General features: G+C 41.8%; 1 protein-coding gene across 4 annotated transcripts in view; it reads left to right on the top strand.

The window, feature by feature from the left end:
- FRMD4B (FERM domain containing 4B) overlaps positions 1-12,535 on the top strand; it is a 328,332-nt gene that overhangs the window by 253,984 nt on the left and 61,813 nt on the right. For all 4 annotated transcript variants that reach the window (XM_066350510.1, XM_066350507.1, XM_066350508.1 and 1 more), the window contains 2 exons: positions 5,052-5,108; positions 5,845-5,867. In XM_066350510.1, the coding sequence (XP_066206607.1) occupies positions 5,052-5,108; positions 5,845-5,867 (80 nt within the window). The remainder of the gene's footprint in view (positions 1-5,051; positions 5,109-5,844; positions 5,868-12,535) is intronic.

Raw genomic sequence — 12,535 nt, forward strand, 5'->3', positions numbered from 1 at the left:
GAACAAAGGAGGGGTACTAGGTAGTCAAGAAATAAAGATATCCCGCAATCTAGAAAAATATGACTTTTTAAAACAAACTGTTTTATTTTTAAATAATTTCAAACTCACAGAAGATTTGCAAGAATAGTACAACAATGCTAATATGTCTATCAAATAAATCTACCAGTGTGTTAACATTTTGCTACATTTGCTCTTTTTCTCTTTCTCCTCCCAATAAATGAGAATTTCTTTCCATGAACCACTTGAGAATGTTGCACTGTTTAATCCCGAAATATTTCACTAAATATGTCAGAATCATGAACATCCCTTACATAAATACCAAATAACAATGATCATATTCAGAACAGTTAACATGGAATCTATACTATTGCTTAATATATAATCCAGCTGTACAATAATGTCCTTTATAACAACTTTTCCTCTTGATCCGAGATCACACACTGCATTTACTTGTTATGGCTCTTTAGTTTCCTTTGCTTTGGAACAGTTTTCAGCCTTTTTTGGCATTCCTCTCATGGATATTTTTAAAGAGTAGGGAGAGATGTTTTATAGAGTACCCCTCAGTTTTGGTTCATCTCATGGCTACTCATGATTAGATCTTAGTAATATATTTTGGGCCCAGATACTACCCAGTGTTATGCTGGAGCCAGCTAGTACCAGCATGAGAGCTGATTCTCACATCTCTTCCCAACACCATGTTCTGTGATGTCATACTGGTAGCTTGAAATCATCAAGGTAGGGGTATTTACACCATGGAAATCCGCAAATGCTTCAAACTAGGGCTCTCCTCCCAGGCCTTCTCCCACCCCCACATTTCTGTTTGTGACACATTTACATCTACAGTGCAGCACTGCATGTAAGAGAGCTTGTGTCCTCCGTGCATACCATCAGAAGGCACGGGATGCTGGTCTACCCAATTATTGGTGATACTTCATTCCCTGGTTAAGACAGTATCTGTCAGGTTTCAAATTCACCATGAAGTTACCATTTTCCTCTTTGTAATTAATTTTCCCTGAACCAAGATCCTTTGAGATTATGTAAATATCCTTGAATTTCCAGAACAGTGGATAACTCTTTCTCATCTAACTTTGAACCAGTAGTTTGTATCTATTGAGGTTCTTGTCTGAATCAGTTAGCACTATGATTGTTGCAAGTGGTAACTGTCTTATCTCTTTCATTTCGTCTACATTTATTTGTTGGTGTTCTATAAGTTAATTCTTTTTTGTAGCCTTAACCTTAAAATCGGTAGTTAACAATAGACTTGGATGCAAACTAAGGTCTCACAACAGTTTGTCAAGTAGTTCTAAATCCTAAATATTTGTAACCAAGTTATTAATGCCCATTGCTGTAGTACAGAATAAGTTTCCATGAAGAACATTGATACAGAAAAAACAGAATGAGTGTTCAGAAATAGTTTTCCCGGCCCTGGCCGGTTGGCTCAGTGGTAGAGCGTCTGCCTGGCGTGCACAAGTCCCGGGTTCGATTTCCAGCCAGCACACAGGAGAAGCGCCCATCTGCTTCTCCACCCCTCCCCCTTTCCTTCCTCTCTGTCTCTTCCCCTCCCGCAGCCGAGGCTCCACTGGAGCAGAGATGGCCCGGGCGCTGGGGATGGCTCCTCGGCCTCTGCCCCAGGCGCTAGAGTGGCTCTGGTCGCAACAGAGCGACGCCCCGGAGGGGCAGAGCATCGCCCCCTGGTGGGCGTGCCGGGTGGATCCCGGTCGGGCGCATGTGGGAGTCTGTCTGTCTCTCCCCGTTTCCGGCTTCAGAAAAATACAGAAAAAAGAAAAAAAAAAAAGAAATAGTTTTCCCATTCTACTATGAATGTGTGTTTGATGATGACACACTGTCCCACCAAGAGTGAAGATGGCATTTGGAGTCGTTGTTCAAATTTACCTGACTCCAGTTGTTACCAAAGCGTATCTTTGAAAGATTCCTGGTGAGACATTTGCACTGAAGTCAACTGGTGCATGGCAGAGTCAGGAAAGCACTGGGCAGGGAGCCCACAGTAAACATCTGCTGTGGGATTTGGTAGTGTGCTGAGGATCATGTCCCTGTGGAATGCCATAATCTGTAAAATAACAGCAATCATAATTTCACTAAATTCACTCTTAAAATCTAAACTTTCTTTTATTCTGTTTCCCTACTTGAGAAGCAAAAACCTAGAGTTCACCTCATTATCATGATGTTTTGATCAACTGATCCAACAAGCCAAGGACAAAACTAAGGTATTCATTTTGGAGCCTGAACCCAGTGATCCAATGATTGAATCCATAATCTAGTTAAATTAGCCATGAGGGCGCAGCACCAGGACCTGATACTGTTTCATATTACCCCTGTGCATCCAGCCACGTCATCTAACTGACTTCTCCGCCTCTCTGTTTATCCTTGACAGCCACGCAAACCTACTGAAGGATCCTGTTACCTCTCTCTTTGGGGAGGTTCGTTTCTCAAGTGTTAGCTTGCCTAGTGCCTATAAGGTTACTTCTGTTTCCATGGTTGTAGGTAAAAGAAATGTTCTGGGCAGACTGCAGTTTATAAAGAACTTGTACACTTCAGACATGAAATTCTAGAGTTCAGTATAAGTCTTAATTAAATTTCACTACGTGAAATTGCTGAGAACCAGGCAAACAGTATCGTTCCTGGCTGACCCATGGTTTGGTGACTTCCACACAAAAATCAATTAACCTCGACATTAGTTCAGTATTAGAACTCAAAAAATGTTGCCTTGGATTTCTAAACAGTGCTTGACTGGAAGGCGGGGCGGAGGCGGAGGCGTATGAAAGACTGCGGGGCTCTGCCCAGTTATGCGCTCTCTCCCTGCATGTGGATAGGGCCACCCACTGCCCCAGCACCAGCCTCCTCCACCAGGTTGTGTTGGGGCCGCTTGCGTAGGTGAGAAAGTGCACAGGTGAGCTGCATGATTGCCTTCCACTCTCTGGAGTGTTTGAGCCTGGTACTGTCATGCTCCAGCCCCACATTTCAGCATTTTTAATATTTAATGACTCTTCTAGGGTAGAGAATTATTTGGCAGCATCCTGAAAAGTATCTGTTTGAGGTCTTTTTATCTGCTGAGCTTCCATTTACTAAATTGAAAAGTTGGTGTCTAAAATATTGTTTAGACAGCTCCCCAAAGTTTCTAATGAGGCAAAGGGGGTCATGGGATTTCAGAGGAGTTAGGAAATATTTTCAATACATTTTATTCAGCTTAAATTTTTTAATATCCAAAATAATCCACTTTTTCTCTTGTCTAATATTTTAAGACAAATTTGATTTCAACTTTGAGTTTCAAGAATAATTTCAAATTCAAAGATGTTTTAGAATTCTCCTCCTTGCTCTATGACTTTTTTTTTTACTTTGAAAGCAAGGAATTTCACCTTGATCAACACCCACCTCACCTGTTGGGTTAACTGTTCCATCATCTTTCACCAGATTAGGAAACTACTGTCTCTTGCCTGAAAGCCAAAGGGCATTGATTCCTGCCATCAGCCTGGCTCTCTTTGATTGTATAATCTGTTTCTAGAGACTTGAGGCGAGCCTGGAATTCCCAGGCTCTGGGCCTCTCAGTTTGTGAAGAAAGCTCTTTGAAGTAGACCCGCTGCCTTGGGTTTCAGACAGACACTTAGATGTCAGTGAACAGAGATAACTTGTGTTCATTTTGTAATGTAAGAGAAACATGGATAGTTATCTTTGCTGACATTATAACATCCTGGGTATATGTTTATTTCAATTTATGGCTTTAGTTTTTGAGAACCCCATAAAAATACTCAGAAACCTAATCCTCACTGAGCTAACTGTTCTTGTAAACCCACTGAGTGTGCATTTACTCTGAACTACTTATTCACTCCCCATCAGTGCCCTCCCTGTGACTGGAACACCCCCAGCCTGGATTCATGGATCCACAGAGAGAAGAGTACAAGTACTAATTTATAAATGAGCTGAGCAAGTGGAGTAAGGGGTGGGTGCAGTGGATTTTTGGTGTTGTTTTCATTGATTTAAGAGACAGAGAGATCAGCATCAACTCACTGTTCCACTTAGTTGTGCACTGTACCCTGACTGTGTGACCAGGGATCGAACCTGTGACCTCTGGCGTGCCAGGTTAATTAATGCTTTATCCACTGAACCACCTGGCCAGGGCTGACATGGAGCTGTTTTTACGTGTGTTTATGCTTACAAACTAGAATATCACGAATTTTTTTTAATGTAGATTCTTCTAAACCAAAAATTGTTACAATATATCACATAATGCAGTGATAGTATTTGCATATATCACCATATTTAACAAAATAAATGAGGTACATTTGAGTATTATTGATAAAAGCGGCACTCCCCCCACATACACACGCTTATGCATCCAACCAGCCTATTGAAATAGCATTTCTGTTAACCAAGGCCCAGATTCCTATTTTAATTTCAGATCTTGAAAGGTGAAAAAATAAAATAATGGAAAAATGATAAATTAGAGCTCATCAAACTTCAACATAAAGCAACAGGATTTTAGTCTTTGAAGCTTTTGCTATAACTGCTTTTTAAGGCTTTACATTTTATCTATAATGGTACAAATAGTTACTCAGTAATGTATTGTCACAGAAGTGAATTTATATTTTTAATAATATTTGTTTTATACTAAAGCATGGTATGACACAGAGGAAAAAATTCTCAGCAAAACTGAACTAATCTAAGAAAATCTTTAGTTTAAAAATGAACTTGTAGAGGCAAAAATTATTCATTCAGAAATTTGTCTGCATTTTCAGCCTCAAAGTCATTCATGTTCTTTCTAGAAGTGCTCTCTAAACAAATTCCTACAGCTAATTAACTAACACACACACACACACACACACACACACACACACACACACACACACACACACACTGTGGCTTCCTCTAACCCTGGAGGCGTCTCTGTACACCCCTTCCCTTTTCTCAGCAATGGTATGATCTGCATTTGATTGCAAACTGAGGTGCCAAGCTGTGACAGCTTCCCCGACTCCACAGCCATTTGCCAGAACCTACAGCCGCCTGAGTTCACGGATGCTTTCCTTTCCCACCAACAGGGGCAAATCGAAGTAGACAGTGAAACCGTCTTCAAGTTAGCAGCGCTGGTTTTACAGGTAAGAGCTGACCAACTGCTCCTTTTTATTTGCTGGTTTTTGTGAACTGCCTGAAACTCTGAAACTTCTGCGCGGGCCAGTGGCTGATGGATTTTTAATCTAGGTGGTAGTTTGCCGATGAAAATTGTGAGCCACTGTTTTCTGTTTATATAGTTTGCATGAACTGCAGTGTGAGACTGTATTATCTAAAAGGCAAATGAAAGGCTCTGAAGAACTGAATTACTTGAATTCAGGAAGCAGCAATTGTTACAATGACTCTAATTTTCATTTAAATCTAGTAATTTTGTATACATTTTCTTGCAGTTGAGTTTAAGAGACCTTTAATTGTTAAAGGCACTGGTAGCTAAAAAGCCATGTATGCTCCATGATGGTTTAAAAAGAGTAAACAAATAGCATGTGTTGATTTACCTGTGTTGTGGTTTAAAAGGTCTGCACCCAGATTAAAAAATGTGCTGTGTCAACAGACAAGCATTTATCATGTGGTTTTAGAAACATAAAAGGAGAAATGATCATCTCTGCTTTTAAAGATGTATTTGGCTACTAACGTTTTCTATCCATGCCACATTCTTCCCCGGGGTCTTAGGGAAAGTGTTCCCCCTGTACCTTCTTCAAAACAAAACAACAAAACAAAACTCAGGGACTTGAAGAGGGGCAAAGGATCAAGAGTAAAATTCATTTAACTTAATCAACATCAATACAGATTGATCATCTGTCTTTTTCTTTTTTATTATTCCAGGAAGCCAAAGGAGATTACACCAGGTAAATGGTTTCTTTTCTGATATTACTATGCAAAATAATAATGTGAGCTGAGTCTTTTTATGCTAGTTTAAACAACAATGGATGCAAAATCGAAAGAAAAAGAAAGTGGACCCCAAGGCATGAAACTGAGATTGCTGCCCTCTTCCAATAGTTACCTATTCTTTTTGTGAATAAATCCAGCAATGAAGCTTTCTTACAATTTTTGAATGCAGAGTGACAGTGAATTGTAATCAGAAGCCCTCAAAGTTTTATTTTCTGTCATTTGTTAACACAATGAAGAAATCTATAAAAAGCATTGATAGCCTGTGCTGATTTTTTTAAAACTTACAACAATCCTGTTTTTGAAGAGTTATGCCATAAACACACACAAAAAAAGAAAGATGTAATCTATCAGCTGCTTAATTAAGGGATTCGTAGGAACTTTCTTGCTTCAGCTGCCCTAATGCGGCCTCACCCTTCATACACTTGACCTAACAGTTGTGTTGTTGCCGCTGAGACTCTACTGGTTCTAACTGTGTAACTGGTCACATCATCAAGGAGTGTTTATATTTGAATGTAGCCTCACCCTGCTCCATTCTGTCCTTTTAATGGGATAGTTGTTGGAGAAGCAGAAACAGTTGAAGGTGGCAAAGCCTCTTGTTAGAAACAGTTCACAGGCCAACGACCTGTGGAAAACCTTGCCTCCGCCACGTGATTGTTCAATGCCTGTAAACTATAGCTGTAGATTATTTTCAGAGCAGCTAGTACTCATTCCCAGCCAAGTCTTTGAATAGTGTGCTCCTTCACCATACTTTCCCAGTGTGAGAACTCCCGGTCCAGAGCAACACTGCACTTCGAGCACTCCCCTCTCTGCCCATTCGGTTTCGTAGAATGAGGAGTCCACTTAACATGCACGATCCACTCACCACACTCCCTGTTAGCTCAGTTTGTGCCATATTATTTTTCTTAACTGTTTCAGGTTAGGAAATATGTTTGAAGGAATCACAAAAATCAATAAATACCATTTTCTTAATGAAAAGAAAATGTCAGGAGATAAAATGAGGATAAATTAGTCTCTGGGTCATTCAGATCAAGAACCCCAGTGTCCTCCCTGTTGTCTCTCCTGGAGAGCCCTAGTCCCTGGAAGAACCCCAGTGTCCTCCCTGTTGTCTCCTGGAGAGCCCTAGTCCCTGGAAGAACCCCAGTGTCCTCCCTGTTGTCTCCTGGAGAGCCCTAGTCCCTGGAAGAACCCCAGTGTCCTCCCTGTTGTCTCTCCTGGAGAGCCCTAGTCCCTGGAAGAACCCCAGTGTCCTCCCTGTTGTCTCCTGGAGAGCCCTAGTCCCTGGAAGATCAGCTATGTAAGGAATGCCATCATGGAGGGTGACTGAGTCTGAGCTGATTTACAAATGACAGCTCCAGGGCCAAAGCTCACACTGCAGTCTGTGGTGGCTAATCCTTCCTCCCCCATTGCCTCCCAGTCCGGCGTGTGATGGACGTACTCTGAGCCTCATTTCCTCACCAGGAAAATGGCACCTGCCCCCAGAGGACAGTTGTGGGATTAAATGTATGTAAACATTGCCCAGTGCAATATCTGGCATGCAGCAAGCTTGCTATTCACTTTGGCTGTTACTATTAATTATTATAGTATCATTGCCCTCATCATTATCGTCCTGTCCTGTCTCTTGGCAAACTTTTAAGAGACGTTTGGCACTAATTTGGGTCTGCAGAAGCCATAATAACTTCTCAGGGGAAGAACAGGAGAGAAAGGTTGATCCACAAACTTTCCTCAGAGAAGATGCTGTGCCTGTGCAGAAGAAAGCTTAGAAGGGACAGTCTGATGCTGGTCCAGACATTTTAGCCCTGAGTGTTCAAGGCTGGCCGGTCAGGCTGGCCAAGCCCACACCAACCCTTTTCCTCACCTTCACCTCTTCCTGCAAGGTTCCTGGGTGAGCACAGGCTGAGGAAATGGGGATGCAGTTTTGAAATTGTCTAAGTCATGTGAACAGCAGGGACATGGGACTGGGAATCAAGAAACTAGCAACATTTTACCTGAAGTGAGCCATCTGTTCTTTATGGGCCTTGATTTCCTCATCTGTAAATTGAGATTAATGAAAATAGCAGCTCTGGCCCGGTAGCTCAGTTGGTTAGACAGCACCACCCTGACATGTCAAAGTTGCAGGTTCAATCTCCGGTCAGGGTATATACAGGAATCAACCAATGAATGCATAAATAAGTGGAACAACAAATCAATGTTTCTCTCTCTCTCTCTCACCCTTCCTCTCTCTAAAAATTAGTAATAAAAATTTTTTAAAGGAAATAGCAACTTTGCAGAGTGGTTTTGAGGAGATGAATGATGTGAAAGAACTTTGTAAATTATAAGTTGTTTTACAAGCATTAGTTATTGCTGATTAGAGAAAGAATAGGAAATGTAACCTTTTGTCATTGGTTTTATAATGAAGCAAAGTTTTGGTTGCTACCACCCCCAACCTATCTAGTCTCCTCCTCTGAATGAAAAGAATATATTGTATCTTCAAAGTTTTGTTATAGCCTGACCAGGTGGTGGCGCAGTGGATAGAGCGTCGGACTGGGATGCAGAGGACCCAGGTTCGAGACCCCGAGGTCGCCAGCTAGAGCGCAGGCTCATCTGGTTTGAGCAAAAAGCTCACCAGCTTGGACCCAAGGTTGCTGGCTCGAGCAAGGGGTTACTCAGTCTGCTGAAGGCCCATGGTCAAGGCACATATGAGAGAATAATCAATGAACAACTAAGGTGTTGCAACGAAAAACTGATGATTGATGCTTCTCATCTCTCTCCGTTCCTGACTGTCTGTCCCTATCTATCCCTCTCTGACTCTCTCTCTCTGTAAAAAAAAACAAAAAACTAATTTAAGAAAATCGGGCAAAATGCCTTGATATAATGTTGCATGGTAGTTAGAGTAAAGATGCTAGAACAGGTTATTTAAACTCTCCAGCCTCAGTTCCCTCGTCTGTAAAATAGGAGTTATATTAATGGTATATTCCCGATAGGATTGCTATAAGGATTAAATGAATTAAAATTTACAGAGCACTCAGAACAGTTGCAAAAATTGCCATTTTAATATTCCATCAGGTTGATGGACGTGATTTACCACTCTCCTGTTGTTTCAAATATGAAGTCTCTCTTTCTCTCTGTCTCTCTTATTTTTGCTAGTGTGAATAAGTCTGTGGTAAACAACTTAGTGTAATTGGAATTGTGATTATCTGTGATTGTTTTCTCAAGTAATATTTCTCAGGTAAGAACAAGCAAAGGGAAATTCCTTAAAGGAGGCAAAGTGCTGAAATGAAGTGTATTCATCTTTGATACTGCTAAATTAAAATTATATAAAATTCATAGCTCTATCCAGTAGTATCTACTGAATGCCCGAAATGTGTCAGCACCAGTCTAGGCTCTGAGGGTGCCGAGATACCCGGGGAGGGGTCTTCCGTTCAGGGAACTTGGCTTTCTTGCAAGGACTACAGGGGTAATTCTAAATTCCACCTACTTGTTTTTCACACGTCCGGGACTGCAACTTTCTGCTTTTAGAACTTCACTGAGTTTACCTTGAGCTTTAAACATAGACCAAAAAAATCTCCCCAAATTCTTTGCTGTATCTGGGCAGTGTGGCTTTTTCAATGAAAGCAAATTGAACACCTAAGCTTTTAAGGCTGCCCTGGTCTACCCTCCCCTTGTGAGCACCTGCCTCTTTCTCACGTTGAGTTCAGTATTTCCAAAGGTGAACTCACGAGCACGCCAGCCCGCAGCGCGCCTCTTCTTCCACTGTCTGCCCTGGAACGGCCGCACCGCTCTCCCTCGGTCATCTCTAAGGGACTGCCCTTCGGTCCTTCCGTGTCTTCTCCATCTGTGGGCTCCCTTCTTTTGTCCTTTTTATTGGAACCCCAGCTTGCTCAGGTTTTCCTTCCCACAACCTGGCCGTGAAAGTGTGCATATTGTTAGTTCTCTGACATTATTTAAAACGTCCATCCCTGATTTCAATCAGTCCTCATTATGACTGCTATTATCTCCATTTAGCAAATTAATAGGTGACAATTTCAGACCTGAAGAGACTTTGTCACATGGCCAGTGAGTCCCCAGATCAGGTCTGGTCCTATTGCACACCACTCCCTACATCACCCCAGCTAGCTCCCTAAGACATAAACTTGATCTTTGCTGTTGATGCCAGCAATCTCTTTCAGTTTCTCATTACACAGACAACCCCCTCCACCTCCCTCACCTGGCACTCAAGGCTCTGCCTAATCCGCATCCTACATTTTCACTTCCATATTCTACTCCTTGAGATCTGCTTATGCCTTTCTTCTCTGTTCTGCACACCCTGTACTATTTTGCCTTCATGGCCCCACTCATCTCCTCTTCTTAGAATGCCTTTAAAAAGACACTCTTCCAGTTCTTATTCTGTTTCCTGCCATGTTTCCTGAAGAGTATTTTAAGTTAACATTATCATAACCAGTAGGAAACCCTGCTCTCTGAAAGTTAATTAAAATAGTGGAGTGGGGACTTGCATTTTCTTTAAATAGTTGACAGCCTGAATTTCCAAGTCAGCCCTTAAGCTGCATAGATAACAAGCTACTCGGGTAGCAGCACAGACAGACACTGAGCACTCCCGAAAGCTGACTGGGCAGGGGGGGCTTTATCACTGCACACACGGGGGAGCTTGTAAAAGTCCAGCATTTTCTTTTTCTTTTCTTTTTTCTTTTTCTTTCTTTTCTCTTCTCCTTTTTTCTTTCCTTTCTCCTTCCTTCCTTCCTTCCTTCCTTCCTTCCTTCCTTCCTTCCTTCCTTCCTTCCTTCCTTCCTTCCTTCCTTCCTTCTTTTTTCTTTCTTTCTTTCCTACCATCCTGAAAAGTGGAAGATTGCAAGTAATTATGTGGTTAGGTCAGGGCACTTCTGCTTATAAGAAAAAGTGAGTGACTGCAATTTACAGTTCATTGCTGGTCAAACTGACAGAATGTGGCCCCCAGCTTCAGCGTGATAGGCTGATCCAGGAGGTACAGCTGTGCTGCCAATGTAGTTATTGCCCGTGGGAAGGAGCTTCTCTGGCCGTCCTGGGAGCAGTTAATGAAGGCAGGGAAATCAAGGAGTTAAAGAACTTGTTCCCTAGTCCTTACACCTCTAGAGCACTTAAAGCTCTAAAATGTGGTTCCGTTTCTAGGGCCTTTAAAATCAGTGACAGTAATAACAGTGGCAGCTCGCAGGGGCCAGTGCTGTGCTGAGTGGATGAGGAGGCAGTAGTGAAGGCAGGAGCACTATTTGACTGTGTGGGTTCAAATGCAGGCCCAGCCTTTGCGGTATGACTGTGGGTAACTAACCTCTCTGGAACTCAGTTTTTGTCTCAATAAATATTATGTCCAGGTCACACAGCTAAAGTGGCAGGGTTAGAGCTCTAAACCACATGCTCCCGGTGCACAGGAGTCTCCATTATTGTATTTCAACACAAACTTGTAAGAATCATTCCCTTCCTTGCTGGCAGAAAAAAGAAACCCATCTTGACAGAAATTGAACATTTCTGACTTATTTCAGGCTAAGGTGTTAATGAGTCAACAAAATGCTTTTGTGAAAAAATTCTTAGTCCTGGCCAGTCTGCTCAGTGGATAGAACATTGTCCTGGCATATGGACGTCCAGGGTTCAATCTCTGGTCAGGGTACACATGAGAAGTGACCATCTGCTTCTCTTCCCCTCCCTCTCCTTTTCTCACTCCCTTCTCCTCCCAAGCCAGTGCCTCCGCTGGTTTGAGCATCAGCCCCAGGCACTGAGGATAGCTCATTGATTCCAGCATCTGCCTCAGATGCTAAAAAATAGCTCAGTTGGTTCAAGCATCTACCCTACATGGGGGTTGCCAGGTGGATCCCAACCAGGGTGCATATGAGAGTCTGTCTTTCTACCCCCCATCCTCTCACTTTAAAGCAGGGGTCCCCAAACTTTTTACACAGGGGGCCAGTTCACTGTCCCTCAGACCATTGGAGGCCAGACTATAAAAAAAACTATGAACAAATCCCTATGCACACTGCACATATCTTATTTTAAAGTAAAAAAACAAAACAGGAACAAATATAATATTTAAAATAAAGAACAAGTAAATTTAAATCAACAAACTGACCAGTATTTCAATGGGAACTATGCTCCTCTCACTGACCACCAATGAAAGGGGTGCCCCTTCCGGAAGTGTGGCGAGGGCTGGATAAATGGCCTCAGGGGGCCATAGTTTGGGGACCCCTGCTTTAAAGGAAGGAAGGAAGGAAGGGAAGGAAGGGGGGAAAAGCAAAGGAAAGGAAAGAAAGGAGGGAGGAAGGGAGGGAGGAGGAAAAGAAAGAAAGAAAATTGTTGAGAAGTGACTTTTCTCTTAAAGATATAGACAAGTTCTTTTGTAAATCAGTTCTTTGCATTTGTATTTTATTTTTAATGATTTGTATATACTTTCTAAGTGTTAGGCTGTTTTACATGTTTTACAAACATTAACTCATTAACTGTCATCTTCACCTTATGAAGTTGCAGTAGTAGTATCCTATTATAAGTGAGACTAAGAAATTTTATGTGGCATTACATACTGCTCACAAAAATTAGGGGATATTTCAAAATGAATATGAAATGATTAAAAAAGAAGCATTGGATTTTTTTTATTAAACAAGAACATCAGAAAAGCAAACAACAAGTCAAAGAA

Source organism: Saccopteryx leptura, chromosome 10 (genome assembly GCF_036850995.1).
Source record: "Saccopteryx leptura isolate mSacLep1 chromosome 10, mSacLep1_pri_phased_curated, whole genome shotgun sequence".
NCBI lineage: Eukaryota > Metazoa > Chordata > Mammalia > Chiroptera > Emballonuridae > Saccopteryx > Saccopteryx leptura.